Source organism: Leguminivora glycinivorella, chromosome 9 (genome assembly GCF_023078275.1).
Source record: "Leguminivora glycinivorella isolate SPB_JAAS2020 chromosome 9, LegGlyc_1.1, whole genome shotgun sequence".
In the NCBI taxonomy this organism is placed as follows: domain Eukaryota; kingdom Metazoa; phylum Arthropoda; class Insecta; order Lepidoptera; family Tortricidae; genus Leguminivora; species Leguminivora glycinivorella.
Window position 1 is genome coordinate 11705232 of NC_062979.1, and position 27418 is coordinate 11732649.

Consider the following 27418-nt stretch of genomic DNA (forward strand, 5'->3'; position numbering starts at 1 on the left):
ATGTATATAATTATATTAATATCTATTTTACATAATTTAATCTTTCTCATTTATATTATCATCATTTAAATATTCGTTAAGTGAATAGTTTGTTGTTTCTTATTAGATAGGTAGATTTTCGAACTCTTCCCCATGGTAAGGCCAAGAAGGCTTGTGTTGTGAATACTCAGTCAACGACACTTATAATATAGGTACAAAAACTTAAATACATAGAAAACATCAGGGACCAATATCTGTGCTTATCACAGAAATAAATGCCCTTGCCGGGGTGCGAACCCAGGACCATCAGCTTAGCAGACAGACTGACTAATGTCATTATCCACTTAGGCCAAACCAGTCGAAGGTCATGAAAACACGTACTACAATTGTAACACAAAACCTATTTCCCAAGCAAAGGACTTCTCGTTCCTGGGGATCGGAAATTAAGCGCATTCAAAGAGATCTCAGAGTTGAAGCAGACATTTAGTGACGCGGGGAACGTGAGCTTTGTGCAAATACAAGACGTGCAGGTAATGCTCGAAATGAAGTACTCTAGGCGTGTTCTACAACCTACGTCTTAGTTTTGAGAGGTAACGTTACAGCCAACTTGATTATTTTGACTTTAAAAAGAGGAAAAGACGAGTGCAGCTGCTGCCATGCTAGGGCTTAACCATTCGGTTTAGGCATGCCGCTGAAAATCGGTAGTGTCAGTAATCAGTATAGGATGAAAACACGTCAGCGACAGGTAAAAAAATATAAGTACCTATATTTAATAGTATTTTATGCAACTGGTGGTTAAAAGAGGTCAAAAAAGGTGAGTTGCGTGGGTAACAATTTGAGGCGAAGCCGAAAATTGTTAATAAAGACGCCACGAGCATTTTTTGACTCAGTTAAACACCGTTGCATACAATACTTTTTCTACGACCAAGCACTTATTTTGAAAGAAAATTATAAATTCAACAAATACCTACTTTCAGTCATCTTAGTTATCTAGGTGGACCGCCTACCATTTTGAATATGCAGTTTGAGTGCAAACATGAAAATAAAACTGTCTATGGTATGGTTCTTTGAAGCCTGGCCACTAAGACGAATCGAGCCGAGTTGAATCGAGTTCTATACATTTGAATGCGATTCGACGCGTCGCCAATGAACGCAGCAGAAAACGAAGGAGTCTCGACTCTGCGAATTGGTTTGTTAAGTTGGTAGCAATGTATTTACTGAACTGTAAAACAGCTATATCGTGCGACTGCTACTAAATGTTTTCAGGGTATAGACTAGATAGACTTGTCCTGACATCTTTTATGTAGGGTTTTAAAGTTCTATGCACGCCCTTGTAACTCACGAATAACAGTACGGGAGTAGAAAAAAGTATAAAAAGGCCGAGGCTTACGTCTTACCAAGTCTTACAGATATCACACAGAAGAGTAATCTTAATTAAGTGCTTGATAGGCCTTCTGATTAACATGTCATTCATTTCGATTTTTGTAAAATTGTAACCCACCACAGATTTGGAGAATATAAGTACTAAAATGATTGTTGTGAAGTTTATATGTTGATACCCCTAGCGCCACCTAGTGTAGGACTATAGAACTAACATGAGGGGAACAAACGGAGAAACAGCTAGTGGACTATGTTTTGCACTAGAAGTCGTTTTTTTTTATAATGAATAAATTGTGTTTTACTTACCAAAGCGGGCCATTTGATTGTTTCATCCTTAACATTTTTAGGAGCCCACACTAAAGTTCTCTCCACTAAAAAAACACGAAACGTCCTTCGCGAATAAACGGCAACCCATTCACGTCTCTGCCAGTCTACTCCGTCATATTCCACTAACACCTGAAACAACGAAAAATACATATTAGCCTAATTATTTTCTTTGATAAAGAATCCTAAAAATAAAATACACTTCTATTCCAAGCTCCTTATAGAACATATAGCGCCACCTAGTGTTGAGTAGCAGAACTACATGCAGTTGTCGTGCGCTCGCATAGTAAGATTCCTCGCGCGGAAAATTTTGTTTCCATGAGCCGCTAGATGGCGGCACTAGTCTTTATACCAATGTTGCCGCAAAACCCCGCCCAATATCTGACTGTAAGTACACCAGTTGTGCGAGTGAAACAGGAGACATTATAAAAGAGATGACAATAATAACAAACAACATCTAGTTAGAAAAAATGAGATTATGAAAATAAACAATAAATCTGGTATGCAGCTTGGTAATTTGCTAACTGTTATTATTACGTGATGATGAAACAGTGATACTCGGTATTTGTGTAGTTCAATTGTCTAAGTTCTAATGACTTACATATTTCTAAGCTGGGTACGTCATAATATAATTAAGTAATTTATATATGTATAACTACGTGTAAATTTAAAAATAATTAAGAATGTATCTAATCTAACGTATAGTTAACACTACCTAATACAGTATAGAGAGATCTATAGATCGACATGAAAGACGCGACATATAATCATCGATCGATGGAGCATAGATTCTTCTCACGCTAATAGGTAAGTACCTACTTATAATTTTATTTCCTAGGTTGAATATCTTTGTTAGCTGTTTCTCAGTTTATTGTACATCTAGCGCTCATAAACTGAGGTGGCAGCCAACATCAACATCCTACTTGCGTTATCCCGGGATTTGCCACATCTCATTGGAGCCTGGAGGCCGCATTGACAACAATCTTAAATTCACACCAAATCTTGGGATTCATGTTTAAAATAAAATAATACTTGCACAATCTATATGCGCTACCAAATCAACTTGTTCCTACCATGGACTTTCAATAGGGACTGAGCTCACACTTTTTTTCCATACTAAATTGAACTTTATCACCGGTGCAGAAAGGCGTTCTTATCAGACTAGTAAAAGTGTGTCCACATGAGAGGGTCAAAGTTGGGGCTGGTGTCCCTCTCGCACGTGTGACCAGTGTTAAAGAGATTACTATAATAGTAGTATTTTTACCTGTATGATAACTAAGTTTATAAACTTCTTAAATTATTTTAGTATTATATCGAGGCAAAGATATTATTACCTTGTAACGAATTAGTAAGTCTTTATTATGAAGCCATAAAACCAAAGATTTTGCGCAATTAAAAAAACTTTAATTCGGTATTAGTAGATTTGGTAGTAACTTTGAATATTGACTGGTATCCCCAAATAATGACAGTGATGACGTCATTCAAATGATTTTGACAGCGGCAATAAGTGCGAGAGGGACACCAGCCCCAACTTTACCCTCTCATGTGGACACACTTTTTGGCCTAACAACTCAATCTAGCTTAATAATATATAAATCTATGGTTCCTACTCCTTAAATTAGTACTCGTAGGTTAAATTATTGTCTCTCTCATATTTCTGAAGTAGTTTCTCTCAAATAACTTTCAGTCAAAACGTGTTTCTCTCAAATAACTTTCAGTTAAAACGTGTTTCTCTCAAATAACTTTCAGTTAAAATGTGAAAAGAGGTTCAATGTTTTCAGTTTGGAGTTTCGTTTCGACCTAAACCAATACAAACAAATTCCGAAGTGTTATACGTCCTCCAACTACACAGTGAAACAGATAACAAGGTCAAGTTTATTTTGATGAATTCATGGAATATATTGCTTTCCATCAAATAATAACCACCAAAAAAGGCTTGGTCCATAAAATAGGCATTTTACAGTCGACGCTATCCACATCCATGAATGCCATGATTCGTCAGTAACGTCAGTTTCAAAAATAGAATGACAGCCGTCGTCGTCAGTTGGTAAACAAATGCAGGGCGCGTGCGAATCCCACGCTCGTTACAGGCCCACAAAACCATCCATGACAGCGATCAAGCCTAAACAAACTCTGTGCCGATGGGATAACCGCGTTCCCGGATTACGAATAAGTTGGTATAGATGATTTTTGCTATTCTAATCTAAAAGTCGTATATTAGACTTGTGCTCTAATGGCTTTTACGCTCTTTCTGTAAATGGAGAAGTCAGTTGTACTTGTGATCCGTATGCAACTAGGCGATGCACCTGCGAGGGAATAATTCAGCATCCATCGTGGAATCTGAATAGTTGATGCGTTGCCAGCGTGGGTTCACGGCCCACGGGTCCCTTTAGCTGTGTCTTTGGGCTATGTAACAGTTTAGCGTAACTAATATGAAACTCAAATTCTTGAATCAGGTTGTAGTCTTGAAGTAAAAGTCAGAAAATATAGCGACAGTAATCGCTTACCATCAGGCGACCTGTCTGCTCGATTGCCTCCTATGACTCCTATCCTATCCCATAAAACAACATTGCTATAGGAAATATGGTATGACTTACGACTAAAGGAACAGTGTGACATAAGTGATAATGATAACTATTACATATTTTCAAAATTCAGCTTCATTAATGGAGATCGTGGAAGACATTACAAGTATTACAACCCTGCTAAATTCTTACTTTTATTGACTGATCAGTTATCACTGAAAGACGACATAAACTAAACAAGTATACAATGTAGCGAACCAAACTGGATAGGTAACCTAGCTATTCTCCATACAAACGCTCTCGACTATTTCCTCCCTGGTTTTTGAAGATAGAGCAATGATTTTTTCAACACAGATTGTTATTATTTTTATCTGTGTCGGACCGTTTTGATTTTTTTGATATTCTGCTTTTTAAAGATTCTAGAGCCAATCAAAAATTTCCAAAAACGGCCTTTTTCATTGTGGCGCAAAAAAAGGTGTGATACTCAAGATTGGTAACAATTTTTTCATTGTTATTCAGATTCTCAAATTTCGTTTAGATTGATTAAGTTTTGAAGGAGGAAAGAGTCGAGAGCGGAACCTCGATTTTAAAGATTATTTTGAAATATCTTTTGACTCAGTTGTTCTTAATGGACATTTTTTTTCTATAAATCTAGTTAATAACACTTGTATATTTAACAAAAATTCCCAAGTTGAAAGGGGGGCTCCTTTCCATTTTAGCATGTTCGCTACCGTATCCTCTTAACGTTAGAATTTTCTCGTAGCTGAACCACAAACCTAACTCGGTTTAAACAATGTTTCATTACATCGCATATCTACCGATGTATGTGCCATTGTACTTATGTGCTATTGTTGCCTTAAAGGTAAGTGGTGGTAAACCGGTAGGAATCGATATATGGATACTTGGTACCTGTGATACCGGTCCAGTAGTCTATACTTAGAATAGCAGGTAATTGCTATAGAATGTTCGATTTCAAGCCTTACGTAACATATCAGCACCTATAGCTATACGTCCACAGCCTTGCCAAGTTGCTACTCATGCTTAGTTCTATACGCGCACTAGTTTGTAGTACGCAAAGGTACAATATCTGCGTATGTACACAGCGTCACACAGCGTTAATAAGTATGCAAATACAGTAACACAACAGTAAGTACTAATGGCGAAAACGATAACGTAAAGCAACGTCGTTAATACCTACTACATTTACACACACTCATATTTTATGGAGAGAATAAGATTAATTGCAGAGATTTTAGATAATAATTTTACACATATGTAGGTACATACATATAAAATATGTTATATAGCTTGAATAATAAAGCTGTACGATTTTATCGGATATATTATCGGTCACTCCTAAAACTCTGTAACGATTTTAATAGCACATAGCGCAGAAGTGTTATCAAATGTTATCATAAACGTTAAAAGATTTTAATGAAGTGACACTTCTACACCGTCAACGGTATTTAATAGACTGGCTTTTGGCTACGTTTTTCCCTCTACGTACGTGGGCATTTTGGGACCCCCCAAAAGCGTTAGTTGTTAACAAAAATTAACTCATTGTCAGTTTTGTGACGATAATTAACACATAATTAAACATGAAATTTCTTAAAAAATATTGTTTTTCTGTTAGTTACATAAAATTTAAGCGATAATCTACATTCAGAATGTGAAAAAGGTAAATTTTTAGACAGATTTTATTCTTAATTATCGTCACAAAACTGACGGTGACTTAATTTTTGTTAACAACTTACGCTAATTCAACTTACCCAAATTCTGAAAATGCCCACGTACACGTTTTTCACAAACATTTAAAACAAGCCGTTATTAGTTTTCGTGAAATCATCAATCTTAAAAAACAATATTAACGTTTCAGTTTTAAGCTGTCAATCTGGTTCCCCCTGCTAGCTGGAAGGTCGAGTCGAATCGAAACGTCTAGGTAGTTAGGTACACGGTAGACAGATTGTGTGTGGTACCTAAGCGCCCACCTATTACGCTACCTAGTCTACTACCATTGATTTATCTTTGCGTCGGTTCAATTAAGAATGTCAAGGTCAGGGCAAAAGTACACTAGGTATAAATATAATGGCCGGTAATTTGTCGTCAAATCTGTGTTTCCAGTGTTTTTACCTTTATATACCTATAATATAATATCGGAAATAAATATCTCGGATGCATATTCAATTATTGATTTATAGTTTCAGTTGGTACAGTGTAGTTACTTGATACAACTAATACAGAGAAACGACACTATAAGCATTGTTTTTAAGGACAGTCCGATTGCTTTTTCCCTATACCATTTTGATTGTACTAGGTACTTTTGTATTTGGGCCATTTTTTGCAAAGTTGTCCACCCCACTTTTTTTGTAACATGGGTATTTCTGACGCGATTCATACTTAGAATCGCGAGGTCTTTCGGAACGTTTTCCGTTACCGCCATACAAAATGTATGAAAAAATGGTAACGGAATGGGGAAAAAACCTTGGGACACTTTTTTTCTCCTATTAGTATTGAAAGAGTTCGCGATTCTGAAACATAATACAAAGCTTTTCAGTCGAGCACCATGTTTAGGCCACCACGAAGCTTGCTGAGTGAAAAGCGAGAGTGAAAATCTTAATTATATCACTATTGTATACTAATGATGATTTTTAACTTCTGATTATCAGAAACGTCTGCAATCGATGCCACTAGGCTTAGAATAAATTTAAAAGTGGAAAATGTCTGCCTTGGGTGAGACTTGAACTCCAGAGGCCGTGAGTTCAAGTCTCACCCAAGGCAGACATTTTCCACTTTTAAATTTATACTAATGATGATGATGATGATGCTGTCATGGCCGATTTCGGCCACAGCGACTGCGTGTTCTGGAACAGACAATTTTAAGAAAGAGAGTGTTGCTGTTCCACTCTCTGGTGTGCCTTTACGTGGCTCGCGTACCCTATCTTATGGCTAAATTTTCGAGCACATTTTGGGCACGTCAGCACACCACCTATATAATTGTAGGTCATTGAGGATGGCGGGCGGGCTTTAAGCTCATCTCGTTTCCGGTCGAGTTCAATGAGGCGTTCAGTTTCAAAGTCCTTTACTCTATCATGAACGAGACGTCGCCATTCGGGCCGCTGCGCTGCCTTCCGCTCCCAGTCAGAGGGCTCAAGTTTGCACCTCTTCATGTGTCTTTTCAGAACATCCTTATATCTTAAGTACTGGCCACCGCTCTTACGCTTACCGCACTAGAGTTCTGAAAAGAAGATGCGCTTCGCCACTCTGCTTACTGACATCCGAGAAACGTGCCCACACCACCGTACTAATACTTTTTCTATGAGTCATCATCTTCATCATCAATGCACGAAAAATGTCATCATTCAAGTTAAAATTAATGTTAATAGCGTCGTTCACCGTTGTATCAACATCGAATTACCTAGCAACCAATTGTTTGTAATAACCGTCTCTGAGTGGTCGATAACGCAATAGATAAAAAAAAATGTGTTTCAGATCCAGCAAATTTGCCAGGTATCGCAAATTACGAGCAGTATAGAACTTGTATGAAGTTCTATTTTTGAATTTTTTCCAGTTAACTAAAGTGAAGTGTAATGAAATTTTATAGTTGACTAAGGCCCACTTGCACCAACCACTTAACTCGGAGTTAGTGGGCTGTCATCTGTCAAATTCCATATAAAATGGTGGGTTAACCCTCGGGTTAAGGCTCCATTTTCGTTGGTGCAAGTGGCCCTAAGTGTCAAAGACTATCCAACACTGAAAAGTCAGCACGTATAGTTTAGTCTGTGGTGACCTAATTGACAGATTAAAGTCGACGAGTAGAAAAATCGAATTTAAATACATATCTGGGATATATAAACAAAGATTAGCCTAATCGCTGCCGTCGGTCCTGCGCGATACTGATAAACGCACGCATGACAAAGATAATTTATGCATCGCGTATATCCTTGGACGTATACCGTGTCATATATGTTTTAAAAGAACGCTTTTATCAGACACCGCTATCGGCCATTGCTATATGGTTGCGATACCGTCTGTTTGCAAAAAGGCTACATACACTTCAAATCGCATTTCCATGTGGGTTGTGTTGTGTGGTTAGCAGAAGATATCAAAGTCTAGTCTATGCCATTGTTGTAATAGTCGGGTAGCGATAGCTTTTGAGGTTTCGATAATATTCACGTTGCTTCTTTTTTGCATATAGTTTTTAGACTATTGATCAAATATCAAAATAATATTTTGGGTCGTCCTAGGTACCTGCTTAGCTCGAAATTTAGGTATTTCTATTTTTAAGCAGTGTTCAGTCAAAGAAATATTCGAGAAGAAATTATTTGTATCTATATAAAAACAACGTGGTTGCCGATGTACATATGCATTTTGGGTCATTTTCATCCATGGGTTTAATGATATTTCAAAAATGTCTAATATTGGCCCTAAAACACCTAACAAAATATTAGAGTTGGTAAGTGAAGTCTTATACTATTCAGGACATTATTATATATATATTTTCTTAAAGTGTGTCACATTTTATCCATTGCTTATATATAAAAAAAATTTTTTTTTAATAAAAACCCTGTCAAAGCCTGAAAAAAAATTTCATGTTAATAAGTTGACGTCTATATTATTATAAAATGATATCAAGTCATCATTTTTAATTTGGGTCACTTTCATCCATGGGTTTTCAATATTTGGCAGAATAAAACGCAACGCAATAGAGTAGTATTTTAAATGTTTGCGCTGTGTGGCGCGCAACCGATAGCCAATCAGGTTGGCGCATGTCGCTGGCGCGACGCCGCGCTGTGACACGAGGCGTAGGTACCTTTCTCGTGCGCAGTCATACATAATTTAAGATTGCCAGAGGGTCGGGCTTTGGCGGGATTCTCCCGATTTTTTTGTAAGTCTTCCCAATTAAAACTTATACATAGTAGGTAACCTTAAGAACTTTATTACATTAGTAACGAAAACAGACCAATTATAAATGTCGAAAACACGTAAAGGTCTACTATCTAAAATAAACGAAGTAAACTAGCTAAACTATCGTAAATTTTTATTATGGTGCATTAGGGTAATTCCGAATGACAAAAATGCTCTGGTAATTCCGAAGAGGGAATCTTGATATGATGGAAATAATGGTGATTTTTATGTGACTTTCGTAATTAGACGACTTTCGGAATTACCCTAATGCACTATTATTTTACATTTCCCTACGAAATCCTCGAAACTCCAGAACCTTTTGTCCCGATATTGAAGTACCTAATTCGATCCGGCGCTCCTATTCATACACCGTGATTATATTATTGTGACTATTGATTTCAGTTTTTAGTTCCACAATACAGGGTGTAATTTTTATGACGGGAAATATTTATGGATGCAAATGGATACAAAACCCAAAAACAATAAATTGTAACTTGAATATTATTTCCTATATTTTCCTTAATTTTCATTTATAATGGACACGAAGCGCACGGCGGCATAATATATCTGTACACCTTATAAAACAAAGTCCCCCGCCGCGTGTGTCTGTGTGCGCGCGCGTGTGTGCAAACACAGGTGGTGAGACTGCGGTAGCCATTATTGTAATTATTCTCATTATATGGCATTAGTATCCTTTTTACAGATTTTCGACATTACCTCAATTGGTTTCGAATTTAACCCTACCTTAGAAAAATGGTAATCAAAATACGTATGTATTTTTTTTACTTACATTTATCTATCCATACTAATATTATAAATGCGAAAGTATGTCTGTTTGTTTCTCCGTCTTTCACGGAAAAACGGAGCGACGAATTGACGTGATTTTTTAAAGTGGAGATAGTTGAAAGGATGGAGAGTGACATAGGCTACTTTTTGTCTCTTTCTAACGCGAGCGACGCCGCGTGCAAAAGCTAGTGTAATATAAAGCTGCAACACGACTGACATTTTTCAAAAAACAGCCAGAAGGAGGTTCCGCCGGTGGCAGTGTTTGGTGTGGCCGTATAGAGGTTTGTCCTGCAACCCTGTAAAAATCCGACCGTCGGTCTACCTGTTCCAGGTAAAAAAATGTTGGACGGCCTGACCAAACGGCGGGAGATAGCCAATGGGTGTTCGACCAAATGTCATAGAGGACCCTGGGTTGTTTTTTACGCTGCCATTTTTTTTTCAAAATGACCGTCTTTTTTAGACGATTTTTCAAGTTTGTCGTAGAGCACTCTAATTTTGGTCGTAGAATCTCCAAGTAGCCTTGATTAGAATTAAATTAAAAAAAATTGAAAAATGCGACAAATGTGAGAAAACTGGCTACTTTTGTTTTGTATGGCAACTTTTAAATCGTAAGAGATAGCCGGGGGTGCTCGACCAAATGTCATACAGATCTCGGAGTAGAAAAAAGTTGTATTAAAAAAAATTCAAAATGGCCGACTTTTTTTTAAATTTCAAAAGTGGTCCTAGCGCGCTGAGATTTGGCACACGAGTGGACGGCCGACGGATTAGTATTCAAAAAGAATATTATTGAAAAATTTCAAATGGCGGCCTTTGTGGGCAAATTGAAATTTGTATGGAAGATTTTTTTAATAACCATAATATCTCCGTAACGGTAGGAAAAAGGTCAAAAAAGCTTGAACTACACAATTTCAAAATGACCGACTTTGATTTTGGGAAATTTGACTTTGTCCCGCCGCCGTTTTTGACTTTTCCAAAAAAAAAATTCTCATTCCTATTTTTGGCCCCCGTTTTTACCACGTGCCAAATTTTACCGCGCTCGGACCGAAGATAAAAAAAAATAATTCAAAGTCGGCCATTTTGAAATTTTGTAAATGCCATTCGATGGACCTAAGATAACTGTACAACATTAGGTCAAGCACTTTAACCTTTTTCCTACCGTTACGGAGCTATGGCGATTAAAAAAAACCTCCATACAAATTTCAATTGGCGTTCAAAGGCAGCCATTTTGAATTTTTAGAAATTTTCTCTTTGTATACTAATCTTGGGGCGGCTATCCACCCGTGTTGCGACGTACAGACTTGCAATTTTGAGTTTTAAGTATGTTATTATAGCTTACTAGACGACGAAAATTTCTGCGTTCCGGTCTTATCCAAAGGTTCTCAAATAGGGGCCTGAAAATGCGGCGAAATGGTTCCAGTAAAGGATGGTACGGCAGTGTTGGCTTCGTGCTCGACTTGGCGGGGGTACTGCCGTGCCCCCAGATTAAATTATAAGATAGTTAAGTTTAATGAAAAGGTTTATCTATTTGTATTCTTTTGCAGCAGCGTCTCAGCGAATCACAATGAGTTGTCTTGCCTTCGGCCGACCAATCGTATTAGTCTCTCGTATCTAAGTAAGTAAGTAATATTTAACGAGAGCTGTGATAGGCCTGTTTAAAATTATGGATATATATTAAAATCATAGTTCAAAACGATGGTTTTTGCCATACCTTTAACAGGCTTTAACACTGGCGTGTTTATTTTTGATAGGGGATGATTTTATTATTTCATAGTATAATTCCTCAATAAGGAAATGATGTATCTATTATTTTCGAGATACCTACAGTATCAACCATTTCAAAAGCTTTAACTGTTGTTTTGTGAAAACTTTTTATATAGTACTTTGGAGACTAGTTTCGAAGTCGTGACAGTTTTCAGACGTCCGTGACTGGCATCGCCTCGGCCATTTTGTACAACCGCGTACAAAACGCAAACGTCACCCAGCGTAAAAATCAACAAAACAAATCATGCAGTGATATCATAAAGAGATACCCAAAAACGCTGGCTACGCTAACAGGACTCAGGGTTCAGCATGAGCTAAAGCTTAGGTACTACTTTCCCAAGCGCTTATCATGATGAGTCGTACCAAAACAGCGTGTCTTTATATAATCTCTATATTGTACCAAACCTGAGTTCTACTAGGTACAGCCGAGCCAGTGTCAGCTCAGTGTCAGCTCTATCTTGGATACTGCTCACCCACGAACTCACCGTGACGATTTCTTTAATTACGATGATAATTTGTTTGTTATTTTTCGAAATACATTAACTTTAATGACAATTGGCGTTCATTAATTTTTAATGGTTAATGACAATTAACCTTTTGACTGTGTAATTTTTGTTAATTACCGTTCGGCCAATACTCCTAGGCATTTCTTGCAGCCAATCAATAAATAATATCCTAAAACATCTGGACGACCGAGCTTCGCTCGGTTCTATTTTATTATATCACGTCTTTAGAAAAAAAAACTTATAAATACAAGAACAAAAAAAAACGAAACAAAAAATTAAAACTTAATTTCTGGCCGGGATTCGAAACCCTGACACCTGCAATCTGTCTGCGAACATTAGACCGACCTCGTACGACTGAGCTAAGCGCAGCCGATGTGCGCGGGGCGAAATTAACGACCATATTTAACGTTTACTAACGCGAAAGAAAAACTCATTAAAACTCCATAATTCGCCGTTTTCCGGGACCTAAGGCTACGCTAGATCGATTTTCCAACCCCGAGAACCCCTACATAACAAATTTCAGCGAAGCTAATCTTCGGGTGGCCGTCCACCCGTGTGACAAATCTCAGCGCGCTAGGACCATTTTGAAATTTTTCAAAAAAAAAAGTCAGCCATATTGATTTTTTTAATGAAACTTTTTTCTACTTAAAACCCTGTATGACATTTGGTCGAGCAGCCCCGGCTATCTCTTACCGTTTAAAAGTTGCCAAACAAAAGTGGCCAGTTTTCTCACATTTGTAGTATTTTTCAATTTTTTTTATTTCATTCCAATCAAGGCCTCTTGGAGATTCTACAACAAAAATTTGAGCACTCTACGACAAACTTGAAAAATCTTCAAAAAAAAGTCGGCCATTTTGAAAAAAAAAAATGGCGGCGTCAAAAACTGCCCAGGGTCCTCTATGACATTTTGGTCGAGCACCCCCAGGCTATCTCCTGCCGTTTGGCCAGACCGTTCAAGATTTTTTTACCCGGAACCGGTAGACCGACGGTCGGATTTTTCCGGGGTCGCAAGATCAACCTCTATACTACCACAGCCACACCAAATACTGCCACCTGCAAAATCTCCTGGCTATTTTTGGAAAAATGTCAGTCGGGTTGCAGCTTTATATTATATAGAAATAGAAAAATAGAATAGAATATAGAATTGATAAATAAATGAATATACAAGAATTGCTCATTTAAAAGTATATGATATTCTTAAAGAAAATATATAAGTTATATTTAACCAAATTAACATGCAAAGAATTAAGTTATTTTATTTCATCTTTGTTTAAACGACAGGTAGGATAGGATAAGATTGGCTTAATAGTAATTTGAGGAAAGATTTCGTTTAATTTTTATCTAAAAAACCGGCCAAGAGCGTGTCGGGCCACGCTCAGTGTAGGGTTCCGTAGTTTTTCGTATTTTTCTCAAAAACTACTGAACCTATCAAGTTCAAAACAATTTTCCTAGAAAGGCTTTATAAAAAATTTTTTTCATATTTTTTAAACATATGGTTCAAAAGTTAGAGGGGGGACGCACTTTTTTTCCTTTAGGAGCGATTATTTCCGAAAATATTAATATTATCAAAAAACGATCTTAGTAAACCCTTATTCATTTTTAAATACCTATCCAACAATATATCACACGTTGGGGTTGGAATGAAAAAAATATCAGCCCCCACTTTACATGTAGGGGGGGGGGGGGTACCCTAACAAAACATTTTTTTCCATTTTTTATTTTTGCACTTTGTTGGCGTGATTGATATACATATTGGTACCAAATTTCAGCTTTCTAGTGCTTACGGTTACTGAGATTATCCGCGGACGGACGGACGGACGGACGGACGGACAGACAGACAGACATGGCGAAACTATAAGGGTTCCTAGTTGACTACGGAACCCTAAAAACACTACGTGACATCACGCGAGGCAAGTCCATTGGGCGTTTAGTGTTTTGTATTCGATATCAGTTATATGACTTCACCACGTTAAATATTGCCGGTTATAAAAAGTACATCCTGTATTTTGCTTTATAATCCTGTATTTTCTACATATAAATTCCTCACCATTTTACGATATAATATGATCTCGTACCAACGTCGATCCCCACATGTACTTCAAAATAAAATATGAATAATCGGCGGCGCGTGTGTTAGCTCATTGAATTATATATATTTTATGTATGTGGATTCATATTGAAAGATAAGCGCTCAGCTACCTGCATATTGAGTGACACGCTTAAATATAAGTCTAAAGTACTTAGATGATAAATCGCATTATTTTATTTGGCAGTAGTAGTAGTAGATTCCACGATGTATACTAAATTTATTATTTATAAATTAAATTATTTACTGACGCATGTGGAAAATAGGTATATTAAGTTAAAATTGTTACTCTAGTAGTCTTATCAAATACAACCCTTTCAGGCTTAGCATTAAATAGCGTGATGCGCACAGTTGAAATAAATTTTGGCGTTTTGTACACAACATGCGGTTTGTCGAATGTCGAGAGAGGTCATTGCCCTTCCCCACTGCCGCGCCACGGCCGCGCGGTCGGTATCATAATACCTACACTACCCGCGTCACTGCGCTCGCTTGACTAGATCGAACGCAAATATTAATACCGTATTATTTTTCGAAGCATTCTATTAAACTTACCCAAATTACATCACACATGTTTACAGGTGTTTTTAATTTTATCCATTAGCAGTATCAGTATTATACCTAAATGCATGTTTATCAGTATATTCAGTATAGAATTTACATGTTAATTAACATATTCATAATAAATACGATGGTAAACTTCGTAGATTAGTATCCAAATCTGCTTTGGGTCCAGAAAATCAATAGGGGTTACAATGAGTACCTAGTAACTTTACTTTAGTCTCCCTGTCTGACTGATTACCGAACGACGACTTTGCACAGGTTATCGGGTTGATTAGTCTGCTAACAAGAAACTTGCATAAAATATTAACAAAATCAGCCCTATCGACGTACTGTTCTCGCGCTGTGCATCGCGCGGTGTTTTGCAACCGATCGCGCGACAGGTCTGCGCCCGTTCGTTGACCCATTGAACCTCCCGCCGAGCATCGCCCGTGCCTGAACCGGATTCGGGAACCCGACCGCCGGCGGCCGCCCAACTTGTGTTGCCTACTGGACAATGTACTGAAGAAGGGCTATGTCTGGGCATCGATCTTTGTTATAACTTTTTCACTTTTTTAAAACATGAAATTTTGCCAATGTCAAAAATAACAGACAAAACTTCAAAGTATGTGTTTATCATGCACGTAAGATTAGAACTTAAGGCAGGTCTGTAAAACTTTTACATATAAAGTCAGTTCAGCCTTACTTGTCCAATATAGTATGTATAGTAAACAAACGAAACGTCAAATATGGTCAAAGACAATTACTAGGGATTGGAAGTGTCGATAAAATGATGTATTAACGATAATTTCGCTGCTGATGTCATCAGATGATTTTCAATTTTACGTCACACAATATCTATGTTAAAACCAAAATTTATTTATTTTTCGTCACATTTGCAATAATCCTGTGAAAAAGGCTTGTCTCACTTTCGCTTTCTTCAGAAACATGATTAAAATCGGCTCTCATGGCTCTCGGAGTGATCGGTGAACATCCATAGATCCATACTAATATTATAAATGGGAAATTGTGTGTGTCTGTTTGTTTGTCCGTCTTTCACGGCAAAACGGAGCGACGAATTGATGTGATTTTTAAGTGGAGATAGTTGAAGAGCTGGATAGTTATTAGTTACATAGGCTACTTTTTGTCTCTCTCTTTCTAACGCGAGGGAAGCCGCGGGCAAATGCTAGTAAGTACATAAAACATAAATACGAAACTGAATACAGAACCTCCTCCTTCTACGTAAAGAAGTCGGTTAAAAATCTGATAAATTATTGTAGTTAATATCAACGCATTTTTTCCAAGCTATACAAACTCTAACGTTAATATCGATCGTTCATAACGATAAGTTGTCATCCCAACATTGCGACATTTGCGACTTATAGACAATCTAGACTTCGTAATGTCAGGAGTTTTTTATGTCATCCGTTCGTAATTACAATTATTGATGAAAATCGTACTAGAAATGATATTATTCAGTGGTTTTTTGATTGATTTCAATACTTTGTGAGTTTATTAAGTGTATGTATACATTTTAGGTGATGGTTAATGTGTAATTCCTGAGAAAATTGAGATAATGTTTTCCAGCAGTGTTTGTTTACATGATTGGACAAGTAAGCCTGAACTGAGTATACAATACAATTCAACTTCTTCAACTAATAATCTCAGCTAAGGTCAATAGGTAAATGACTGATAAATGATAATTCCAGGGTATACCTACCTAGTACGTAGTTTAAATAACTGATGTTCGTAAATTAATAATATTACGTCTTTCAAGAACGTGCAGATAGCACACATGATCAAAAACATATAACATGGAATCAGTAACCGTAAAGAATGCCTCGACGCGTGTAGATTTCAGCCTACTTTAATTGAATATTTAAACATAAATAAATAAAAACTACGAACATAACTTACATAACAGCGAATTCCAGGCTGACAGCTAAACATTTTTTTACCAGCGCAAGTGCGCATACCATAATGCTTTCACTCGAATTCTGGAGCGACATAAAAAAAATGGCATAATGATAGCTCCGCCGCAAAACCAACAATAACCGGAATTTTAAGACCATCGTTTAAATTTAATAGCTTTTATAATTCACCAACGAATCAATTATGATTTACTTTGGAAATATCGGCTCGGCAGGCAATTTTATGGTACCTACATAGTACATACTCATATCTGTTCTTTTGAATCTTTGGTTTTGTTTTGACCTCTGATGTCAACTAGAGGATGTGATCAATTCGCTCATCTGTTTTGAGAGTAAAATACACATTGTTTTGGGTGCATAATTTCTTCTTCAATATGAAGTATTATACCATGCCTACCATGACCGATTTCGGCCACAACGACTGTGTGCTCTGGGGAAGACTAAGACATCAACATAGGAATAGTAGGAGAAGTATCGTATTAACAGACTATAGCTAAACACTTTCAGCCGGTCTATCATGCTTCTAATTTTATCACTTATCCACGCGGATAAGACAACTGTCACTCTCACACTGACATACTTGCCAAAGCGTGACTGATGCTTTATCCACGTGGATAAGTGATAAAATTGGAAGCATGATACGCCGGCTGATGCGGCTTTGGGGGCTCGCATGCCCTAAATTTCCGAGCGCCTTTGTCACATTAGCACACCACTCACGATCTTACTTTAGATCGAGATGAAATTCAGTACACATTTAAGTCAAAATTAGTCTAAACTAATTCAGACATGTCAAACATTGTGTCGACTCCCATAGAGTCCCCCTCTGGCCTGCGGCAGGGTGCGGGTGCGGAAAATGGCATCGTTAATGATTTACATGCCCGTTACATGCCGTAACGCGGCCGGCGTGTATTCACGCGGGACATTTGTATATGGAACACGTGTTTATGCGAGGGAATACTGTTATTCGCGCTAGAACAGAGAGTATTTTAGCCCGGGTTGTAGGAGTGAAGAAGGTGCTCACAGACATCGGGACTCTAACATTGACTCTATCCTCCTGAGTCCTGAAAGTGTTTGTTTTGTTTTGAATTTGGAACCTTTTGGTACTCAATAAGTTAAAATACATTTGGGAATATATAGAAAAGTTTGTACACGAGGACTGAGTAGGATATTATGATTATTATACATTTAGATCTATAAAATGAAGAGCACAGCACAACAGGCACAAAAACAAATGAAAATACATAATACCTGGGGCCCGTTTCTTGAAGCTCAAAGGTTTTTACAAGTGTGTTTCATGACAATATTTGACAAGTTGGAAAGAGACTCGCTTGTAACTTGTAACTACAGGCTTGTACCTTTTGAAAATGGGCCCCAGCACTCATTTTATCGCAACGATACAAGTTACAATTTTTACAAGTGGTTGTCAATGTCTAATATGACAAGTTGGAAAGAGACTTCCGCTTGTAACTTGTAACTTCCAGTTTTGAGAAATGGGCCCCAGCACTCTTTTATCGCAGCGATTAGGACTGAAATCGTTTCTTAAGATGAGATATTGAGGAATGCTTGCTGGAGAAAAAATGCTAGTTTTCTAGCATTTTTTCTCTACTAGTGAAGTGTAGTAACATTTTGTTTCAATAACAGTCAGTTTGTTGCCACTTGCAAGTAATTGACCGGCGATATTATTTAACTACTTTACTTCTATGATATTCTGTCTTTAACTTCATTCATTCGTTGTCATTGATTATGCAAGATGTATGGTCTCTATTGTGAAATGTAACGTGTTCCAATTGGTTGAATGTCAGGTTTTAATCATTAGAAAATTTACTGGGCATATTATATGTATCTTCTGCATATCATCTTCATTCTAAGGGCCAGTTGCATCAACCATAGTTAACATACACAGCAACGCACGCAGCAGATGCCTATAGAACTTTTGGTACAATGTAACCAAGAACGGCTCTAAGTAGCTGATGATTATTAATACATATACTTACTAGTACTAACATGAATATGCATCTATACGGATTACTTAGACTTTTCGCTAAATCAAATCAGTATTCAGTAGTAGGCGTGTATGTGTCATACATGCGAATACGGACGGACGCAAACGAGTACAAGCAAGATCTCGTTGGAGCAAGATCAAAACAAACGTGGGAAAATTTTCAAAACAATATTTACAAGCTTAAATCTGTTCTCAAACGACCTTGAGTAATTAAGATACCTGCTCACCTACCTAATTAAAAAGATACAAAATCGTGAAGATGAAGTGGGTGGTCTTTCGGTTGACCTTTTATCAGTTGTGGACGTTGTAGTTGGTAATAGGTACTTGCAGAACAAATCAATAAACTTGCGTTTATTTATGCTAGGTTTGCTACATACCTACATAGAAAGCAAACAACTAATAATGAATTTATCAACCCTCAATAATATCATATCTAAAGAAGATTAAAATTATAAAGTAATCTGACGACAATGATTACGCGAAAATGTATAAGAAGGTTGAAGATGTAGAAGAGCACAGTATGAATGACCGGATATTTTGCTTACTGAATGCATTCATGCATGCATGCATGCTATTTGTACAATGGTACTGGAATAAAACGGATACGCAAGATTTAACAAAATTCCGGTCAAGTGCATCCGGAATTCCGCACGGACCATATAGCAGTAGCAGCAGAAACAGGTAAGGAGGTGTTCAACACAACGTTCCCATTCCCACGCTCTACATTCCTAAATAACACAGAACATGCCAGCTTATCAACTTTTGCTGCTGACATATATGTATAAAATAGGAGAATAGAATATCATACAAGACTAATTACACATTACAACACACACAGGAATGAAATAGCCTTATCACAGCGTGTTGCTGGTGACTTCCAGCGCTTAATAGATATTTAAAAAACTTCCAAGTTTTTCATATCGTTGCAACAAGTTCTTAATAGAGAAATGAGGGTTTTCATAACAAAGTAACAACATTCATAGGTATTTACCAACCTAAATACGTAAATAAAATCCGAAGCAGTCTGGCAGCAGTCATAAACCGTATACGTTACAGCACGAAAGCAAATAGAATGACCTTGCTGGCACTGACCGACCTTCGGCGATCCATATTCAATGAGACTGAGCCACCAAGACTTTGTAAAGCAATATCACGATGATTTATCAAAACAAACACGCTCTTTTACGATTTCGTATTATTTATGTTGTAGTAAACTCTTCCTTGTTTCTGCTGCGCGTAAGGATCAGCTGACATAGGATGTGGTTCCTGTCATATACAATTTAAAAAAAGTATTTCATCGGACTGTTTAGTACATAGTATATTCCCGTAAAGCAAAAGTTCAGCCGCAACTCTACTACTTATAGTAGTTTATTTTTCGAATAGAGAACGTTGACCCATTTTTTCATTTTTTACAACGGTATACGAACGTATATCGAGTATGTGTGTACGTATGATAAAATCGTCGCTGTGATGCACAGGCTGTGATAAAAATATGAAGTTCTAACAATAAGACCTTTAATAGATTGTCGTGTCGTAGGTACAGTGAGCTGCAAAATTGCATGGAGAAATTATGAATGAATTCATTGATAAATTCGCCATGCACTTTTGCAGCTGATAGTACATATCTAATTATCTACCTATCCACTCGTCTGCGTCTGTACTACGAGTAGACAACCATTTGATGTGAACTCAGACGGATTAACTCGAGACGAGAGGACGCGACTAAAAAGCAGACAGTACCTACATTTTCCTCATTTCAGGGTAGATAGACTGTAGACTGTAGACGGTGAGTAGGGGTACAGGGTAGAACAGTAGCAGAAGAAAAACACTAGTTTACGAAATGAAAGTAACAATAGGTAGCGGTCGCGAGGGACAGCGTGCATGTGTGACAGTGGTCAGTTAGCAACTGATTCGAGTTCGGTACAGGTACGTATGCATCTATGTATATATAGTAGGACATATCGCTCGCGCTCACTATACCATAAGTAATATGCGGGTCTCACTAACACTCGTGATTTTGTTTTCACGTGGACCGTTCTCACTCGCCCGTCCTTGCCGGGGCACACTTCTTGTACCAGTCCGCGCGCCCAGTGGTTTCGGGGGGCGTTGGGGTCAGCAATCAGTACTAGATCACCCACTTGTAATGGGCGGCAATCGTCATGCCATTTTTGACGAGGTAGCATCGTAGGCAACACTTCTTTTACCCATCGGCGCCAGTACATATCTGCCAGTCTTTGGGATATTCGCCATTGTCGTTTCAAGAAAAATCTGAATCATCAAATGATCCCATCAGAGGTAAGTTTGATGAGGTTCCAAGTAGGAAATGGTGAGGGGTCAATCCTTCAGGGCAGTTTGGTTCCACGGAGACATGAGTGAGAGGCCTGCTGTTTGCCATGTTCTCCGCCTCTGCTAAAAGAGTAAGCAGTACCTCTTCGCGTGGGGCCCTCTCTTTTAAGGTCACCTTCAAGGTCGTTTTAATTGAGCGTATAATTCGTTCCCAAGCTCCTGCCATATGAGGACTTGCAGGAGGAACGAAGTTCCAGGTAACGCCACGGTTCGCTGCGTACGTCGTAAGTTGTGACTTATCCAATTCCGTAGCGGCTAACTTAATTTCTGTATTGGCGCCTCTCAAGTTGGTCCCATTATCCGAAAAAGTTGTTTTGGCCAGCCTCGTCTTGCTGCCATCCTTCGTAAGGCCAAAATTAACGAATCCGTGCTGAGTGAGTGTACTAGTTCTATATGAACTGCTCTTATCGTCAAACACGTAAATAGTACTGCGTAGCGTTTCTCTCGGCGTCGGCCAACAGTAATATCCATAGGACCAAATAAATCCAAACCAGTGTTAGAGAACGGCCGTTGATGATGGGCCATTCTGGCCTCGGGTAGGTCGCCCATGCGAGGAACTTCCGGTTGCGCCTTTCGTATTCTACAGGTCATGCATCTGGCAGCTACGTATTTCACGGTCGGTCTAATACGAATAATCCAGTACTTTTGTTTAAGTTCGTTGACGACCATTTCTTGGTAGCCATGAGCAGCATTTTCATGATAAAACTTTACTATTAATCTGGTCACATAGTTTCTTCCATCTAAAATTACGGGTCTTTTCATTTCAGATGATATTTCAGGCGCGGCATCGATTCGGCCACCAACTCTCATCAGTCCATCTTCGTCCAGGTAAGGAGCCAAGGTAAGTAGTACAGGTAAGCTATTTTTATTTAAAGTCTTCTCTTTAGCTAGTAAGGCTATCTCCACACCGAACGACTGTATCTGTGAGTATCTCAATATTAGGCATTCTGCGCGTGCTAGTACGGTACTTTCGCAGGTATCTAAACCTTTCATCTTATTTATAAATTTCAGAACTGCAGCGGTAGCGCGCACGAGCCGTATCCACGAGAAAAACCTCTCAGGATCAGGAATGTCGAGGTTTATAGGCTCCGGCTGCACCATCAATGCGATCTCAAGGTCATCTTGATTTATACCTGGAGTCAAAATATCTTTCGGCCATTGATCTTCTTTGTTATATAAAAATGTAGGTCCTTTAAACCACTCGCAATCAGCGCGTAACATATACTGTGTTTTCTTTGTAGCTATGTCAGCAATATTCAGGTGTGTAGGTACGTAGCGCCATTCCAGGGAACTGGTAAGTTCGTCGATTTCTCCAAGTCTGTTAGCGATATATTCCTTATAATTGCGACTATGGTTTCTAATCCAGTGCAAAACACAAGAAGAATCAGTCCAGAAGTACGTCCGGTCGCTTTTTATACGATGTTGCTCCTTTATAGTTTTAGCTAAACGCGCCGCCATCAATGCGCTTTCTAATTCCGAGCGCGGTATAGATAATCGTTTCATTGATGATATTTTATTTTTGCAGGCGATAAGGGACACGCACACATCTCCGTTATCTTTCACAAGTCTCCAGTATGCGACGGCTGCGAAGGCGGTTGGCGCTGCGTCACAAAACAAGTGAAGTTCCAAAACGCTAGTTATCTCTTTCGCACTCTTTACGAAATTCACAGACGCAGAAAAATACCATCTAGGTATGTTGAGATGCACAACACTCTTAAGGTCGGTAATCCATTGTTTAAATTCAATAAATAGCTCCTCAGATATTTTTTCGTCCCAGGATAGGGCGGTCTTCCAGATGGACTTCAATAATATTTTTCCTTTTATTGTTACAGGTGCTAATATACCAAATATATCATAAATTGACATAGTAATGCGTAAAATTTCTCGCTTAGTCGGCGTTTTCTTGAATTCCAGAATATCTTCAGATATGTTTTTAAAAGACACATCAACTGCCAAGGTATCGTGCGATGGGTCCCATAACAAGCCCAAGGTTCGCTGAGTTTTATTTTCGCCATCTACCAGCAAACTTTCTCCGTTAGTACTTAATTGGTCTTTAGGTAAGTGTAACAAAACATTTTTATTGTTACTTGTCCAGCCACGTATATCAAATCCACCGAATTTATGCACCGTTGAAACATCGTCAATGATATTTATCGCTTCGCTTTCTGTGGACAGCGAGTCTATGAAATCGTCTACGTAATGACTATGCATGATAGCACGGACGGCGTTAGGCTTCGTTTCGATGAACTGTTGAGCGTTCTTATCTCTTATAAATTGTGCAATGAACGGGCTACAATTTCCTCCAAATAAAAGTGACGTCATAACATATTGTTTTATCGGTTGACCTTGATTATCTCGCCATAAAAAACGGAGGGCGTTTTGGTCTTCTTTTCGTATTTTAATTCTTAGAAACATGTCACGTATGTCCCCCGTTATTCCTATGGGGTTTTCTCTGAAACGTAACATAATCCCATAAAGTGAATTTAATAAGTCAGGGCCTTGAAGTAAATAATCATTTAGACTTTTTCCGTGAGAAATACTAGCACAGTCAAAGACTAATCTCAATTTCTTCTTTCTGGGATTGTCTACCCCAAAATGGGGAATTACCCAAATTCTGTTCCCATTTTCGTCGGGTCTTACTTCTCTCGCGTAGTCATTTTCAAATAAATGTCTTATTCGCTCGCGGTATCGTGAAGCATATTCTCCGTCATTTCGCAATCGCTTCTCAACAGATTTTAATCTTTTTTCCGCAGTCGAGTAAGATTCCACTAATTTTTCTTCATTTTTCCAGGAAGCCCCACCTCCCATCTGCCATTTTTTAACTTTGCCGTATCATTTAAAATAGAAATCGCCTGTTGTTCTTCTTTATTTTCCCGCTTTTTTGCAGTTACGCCGACACTTTCCAAGTTAAAATAATTTCTCACCGTTTCGTGCAATAACACATCTGCGTTGTAATTATCAGTAGGCTCGTTCGCATCAATAAATAAGACTGCAGATTCATCAAAACAGGTTTGCTCGGCCGGTGGCAACACAGCTGACGCGCATGTGCTTGCAGGGGCGGCGGGCCGGGCGCGCGCACCGCTGTTATCACAGCTAAGGCGGCCGGCGGGAGGGAGCGAGCGAGAACGATGCGCACGCGCAGGTGAGTGTGACACGAACAGGACGTCGCTTGCAGTGCGCTGGCGCTGCCTATACTGGGGACGCTATTGCTATGTCTTGTATGGAAACCCTGCATTTTATGATTAAGCACTGAGACTTGGCACAGTTGTTCATTGGGTGGCCCTGAGTAGATAAAGATCGGGAGGCATCGAGAGCCCCCCTTAATTTAGGAGGGAGGAGGGGGGGAAGGCTGGCGCCTCCGCGCTTCCTTTGAAACCATATTTCTCTAAAACTATACAAAATAGGGCATGCGATATATCATTTTCGGATAAATGAAGGACGAGGAATTCATTTTTGGAACAAAAAAAATGTATTTTAGAACAAAAATACAAGATAAAATGGGAAAATCTGAAAACGAGATTTTTTTTTATACATATTATTGCACATTTTATGAAAACTGTAATGGTTTTTTCCAAATAAAAAATATTATTTAATAGCTACATTTATCTAGTTTTAGAAAATGTATAATTTGTTATAGAAATATATTATAGGACGAGTGATAAAAAATAATTTACATCGCCCGATAGGGTGATTTGAATGCTCATTTCAATAAGTTTTGTCAATGATTTCAGGTATAATCACTATTTTTAACACACGAAAGCCGTAATCATTGTATTTTATGGCTATTTTAGTGATTAATGTACTTAAAATAAAAAAATACAAAAATTAAAAAAAAAAAATGTGATAACTTTTTTATAACATTATCCTATTTTGTTCTTTCTATACAATATATATCTAAAAGCAATAAATATAAATAAAAAGCCACATTTATGTAGTTTATAAAAATATATAGTTTGTTATATAAATATATTACGAAACGCGAGATAAAAAATAATGAAAGTGACGTGGCAGGGCGATCTTGATGTACGGTACGGGTCAGCTTGTATGATTCGATGAGGTGAGGTAAAGGTACTCAAAGCTCTCAAAAAGTGTAGTTATTTAGAGTAATTAAATTAAAAAACATAAGTACTCCTATATAGTCTGAATTTAACTATTTATATTACATGAAATGATCGATTGATATGATAGGTCAGATATATGTATACATCTGATCCTAATACATCTTGTGAAATAGTAGTTATCTATATGATTTGCATAATTTATGGATAATTCTTACTTGACATATTTATTATACCAGATCTGCGTCCTGTACTTTGGTTAACGAGTGCCGAAAATAGTTATTAACCAAAAAAGACCGCCAAATTAACAGCATTTCACCGACAAAAGCTGCCTTGCGCCATTTTTGTAAGGGTTTTAGGTATATCAAGGTGTCCATTTATGGGGTCAACTAAACCCAATTCAAAATTTGCCATTATTTGCTACTTGTGGCTGGACGAAAGTCTGTAACAGTTGGGATTTGGGAGCCTACTTGCCCGCAACGTTGCCTGTTGCTGCAGAAACATGTCTCGAAATTGTCGGATGCAGGTGTAATAAAAAACAGTGCCGCGTGAGGTGCAACCGTAAAAAAAGACTTTTTAAATTAAATGTTCGGAGCTGATGTGCTTATGCAGTGGATGTTGTGATATATACATAATTAAATTCAGACTATTCATGTTGTTTTATTTGAATAACTCAAAATAGCTACACTTTTTGAGAGCCTTGAGTACTAGCCCCGATACATATGTTTTCGTCTAGTCAGACCATTTTTTGAGGTTCTCCTTTGTACAAAAGCAATGTCTTAGTTCAAAAATCATTAATGTTTAATGCTAATACGAATCTAGTTTATTTTTTATGGCACTATTGCGCAATAACTAACTATCATTGATACTGAAAGGAAGAATATGACGATTTTTATTTTATCTTTTATGGATGGGTAAAACCGATTTAAGGGGGCCCAAAGGAAGTAACTAAATTCTGCTAGTAAACTAAAAAATCTTCAAGCCTATGCATGCAGAACTGTTTTAGGAGAGGAGAACGTGATTAAGACATTTTTTTTGCAATATAAGTCACATGCAATTTTATATTACAATCAAAATAAACTATATTATAGGACTTTTAAAATTTTCTGTACTGGGTTGTGATATACCTACATGTGTAAATGTTATTAGAATAAGTATATTTCTGTATTACTACACGAACTCCACTGCATAGCGGGTAGTACCTTTACCTCACCTCATCGAATAATGCCAGCTGACCCGTACATTAAAATTTTCATTTTCATTATTTATTATCTCGCGTTTCGTAATATATTTATATAACAAACTATATATTTTTATAAACTGTATAAATGTGGCTTTTTATTGATATTTATTGCTTTTAGATATATATTGTGTAGAAAGAACAAAATAGGATAATGTTAAAAAAAAATATCACATTTTTAATATTTTTAAAATTTTTTGTATTTTTTTTTTATTTTAAGTACATTAATCACTAAAATAGCTATAAACTACAATGATTACGGCTTTCGTGTGTTAAAAATAGTGATTATACCTGAAATCATTGACAAAACTTATTGAAATGAGCATTCAAATCACCCTATCGGGCGATGTAAATTATTTTTTATCACTCGTCCTATAATATATTTCTATAACAAATTGTACATTTTCTAAAACTAGATAAATGTAGCTATTAAATAATATTTTTTATTTAGAAAAAACCATTACAGTTTTCATAAAATATGCAATAATATGTATTAAAAAAAATCCCGTTTTCAGATTTTCCCATTTTATTTTGTATTTTTGTTCTAAAATACATTTTTTTGTTCCAAAAATGAATTCCTCGTCCTTCATTTATCCGAAAATGATATATCGCATGCCCTATTTTGTATAGTTTTAGAGAAATATGGTTTCAAAGGAAGCGCGGCGGCGCCAGCCTTCCCCCCCTCTTCCCTCCTAAATTAAGGGGGGCTCTCGATGCCTCCCGATCTTTATCTACTCAGGGCCACCCAAGGAACAACCTGTGCCAAGTCTCAGTGCTTAATCATAAAATGCAGGGTGTTGTGCAATAGCGTCCCCAGTACTAGGAGAGGTTTGATTTGTAGGGCCGTGCACACACCATCCTAATACAGTCAATGTAGCACAAGGATCGTTCCACTTACGCGAAATTATTTTTCGAGGCATAATTAGGTGATAATAATCTTGTCCGATCAATAGTTCCGGTTTCACATCCGCGTTCACAAAATGTTGATTATTTAATTCACTCAAGTGTTCATAGTTTTGAATATTTAGTTTTGATAGTTTTTGCACAGGTAT

The 27418-nt window shown here is 37.6% G+C and overlaps 1 protein-coding gene across 2 annotated transcripts in view; it reads right to left on the reverse strand.

The window, feature by feature from the left end:
• Window positions 1-27418, reverse strand: part of LOC125229433 (probable JmjC domain-containing histone demethylation protein 2C) — a 164792-nt gene that overhangs the window by 101826 nt on the left and 35548 nt on the right. For both annotated transcript variants that reach the window (XR_007177403.1, XM_048134266.1), the window contains exon 2: window positions 1666-1815. Coding sequence is in view for 1 of the 2 variants with exons in the window: in XM_048134266.1 (XP_047990223.1) it covers window positions 1666-1815 (150 nt within the window). In the remaining variant the exon portion in view is untranslated. The remainder of the gene's footprint in view (window positions 1-1665; window positions 1816-27418) is intronic.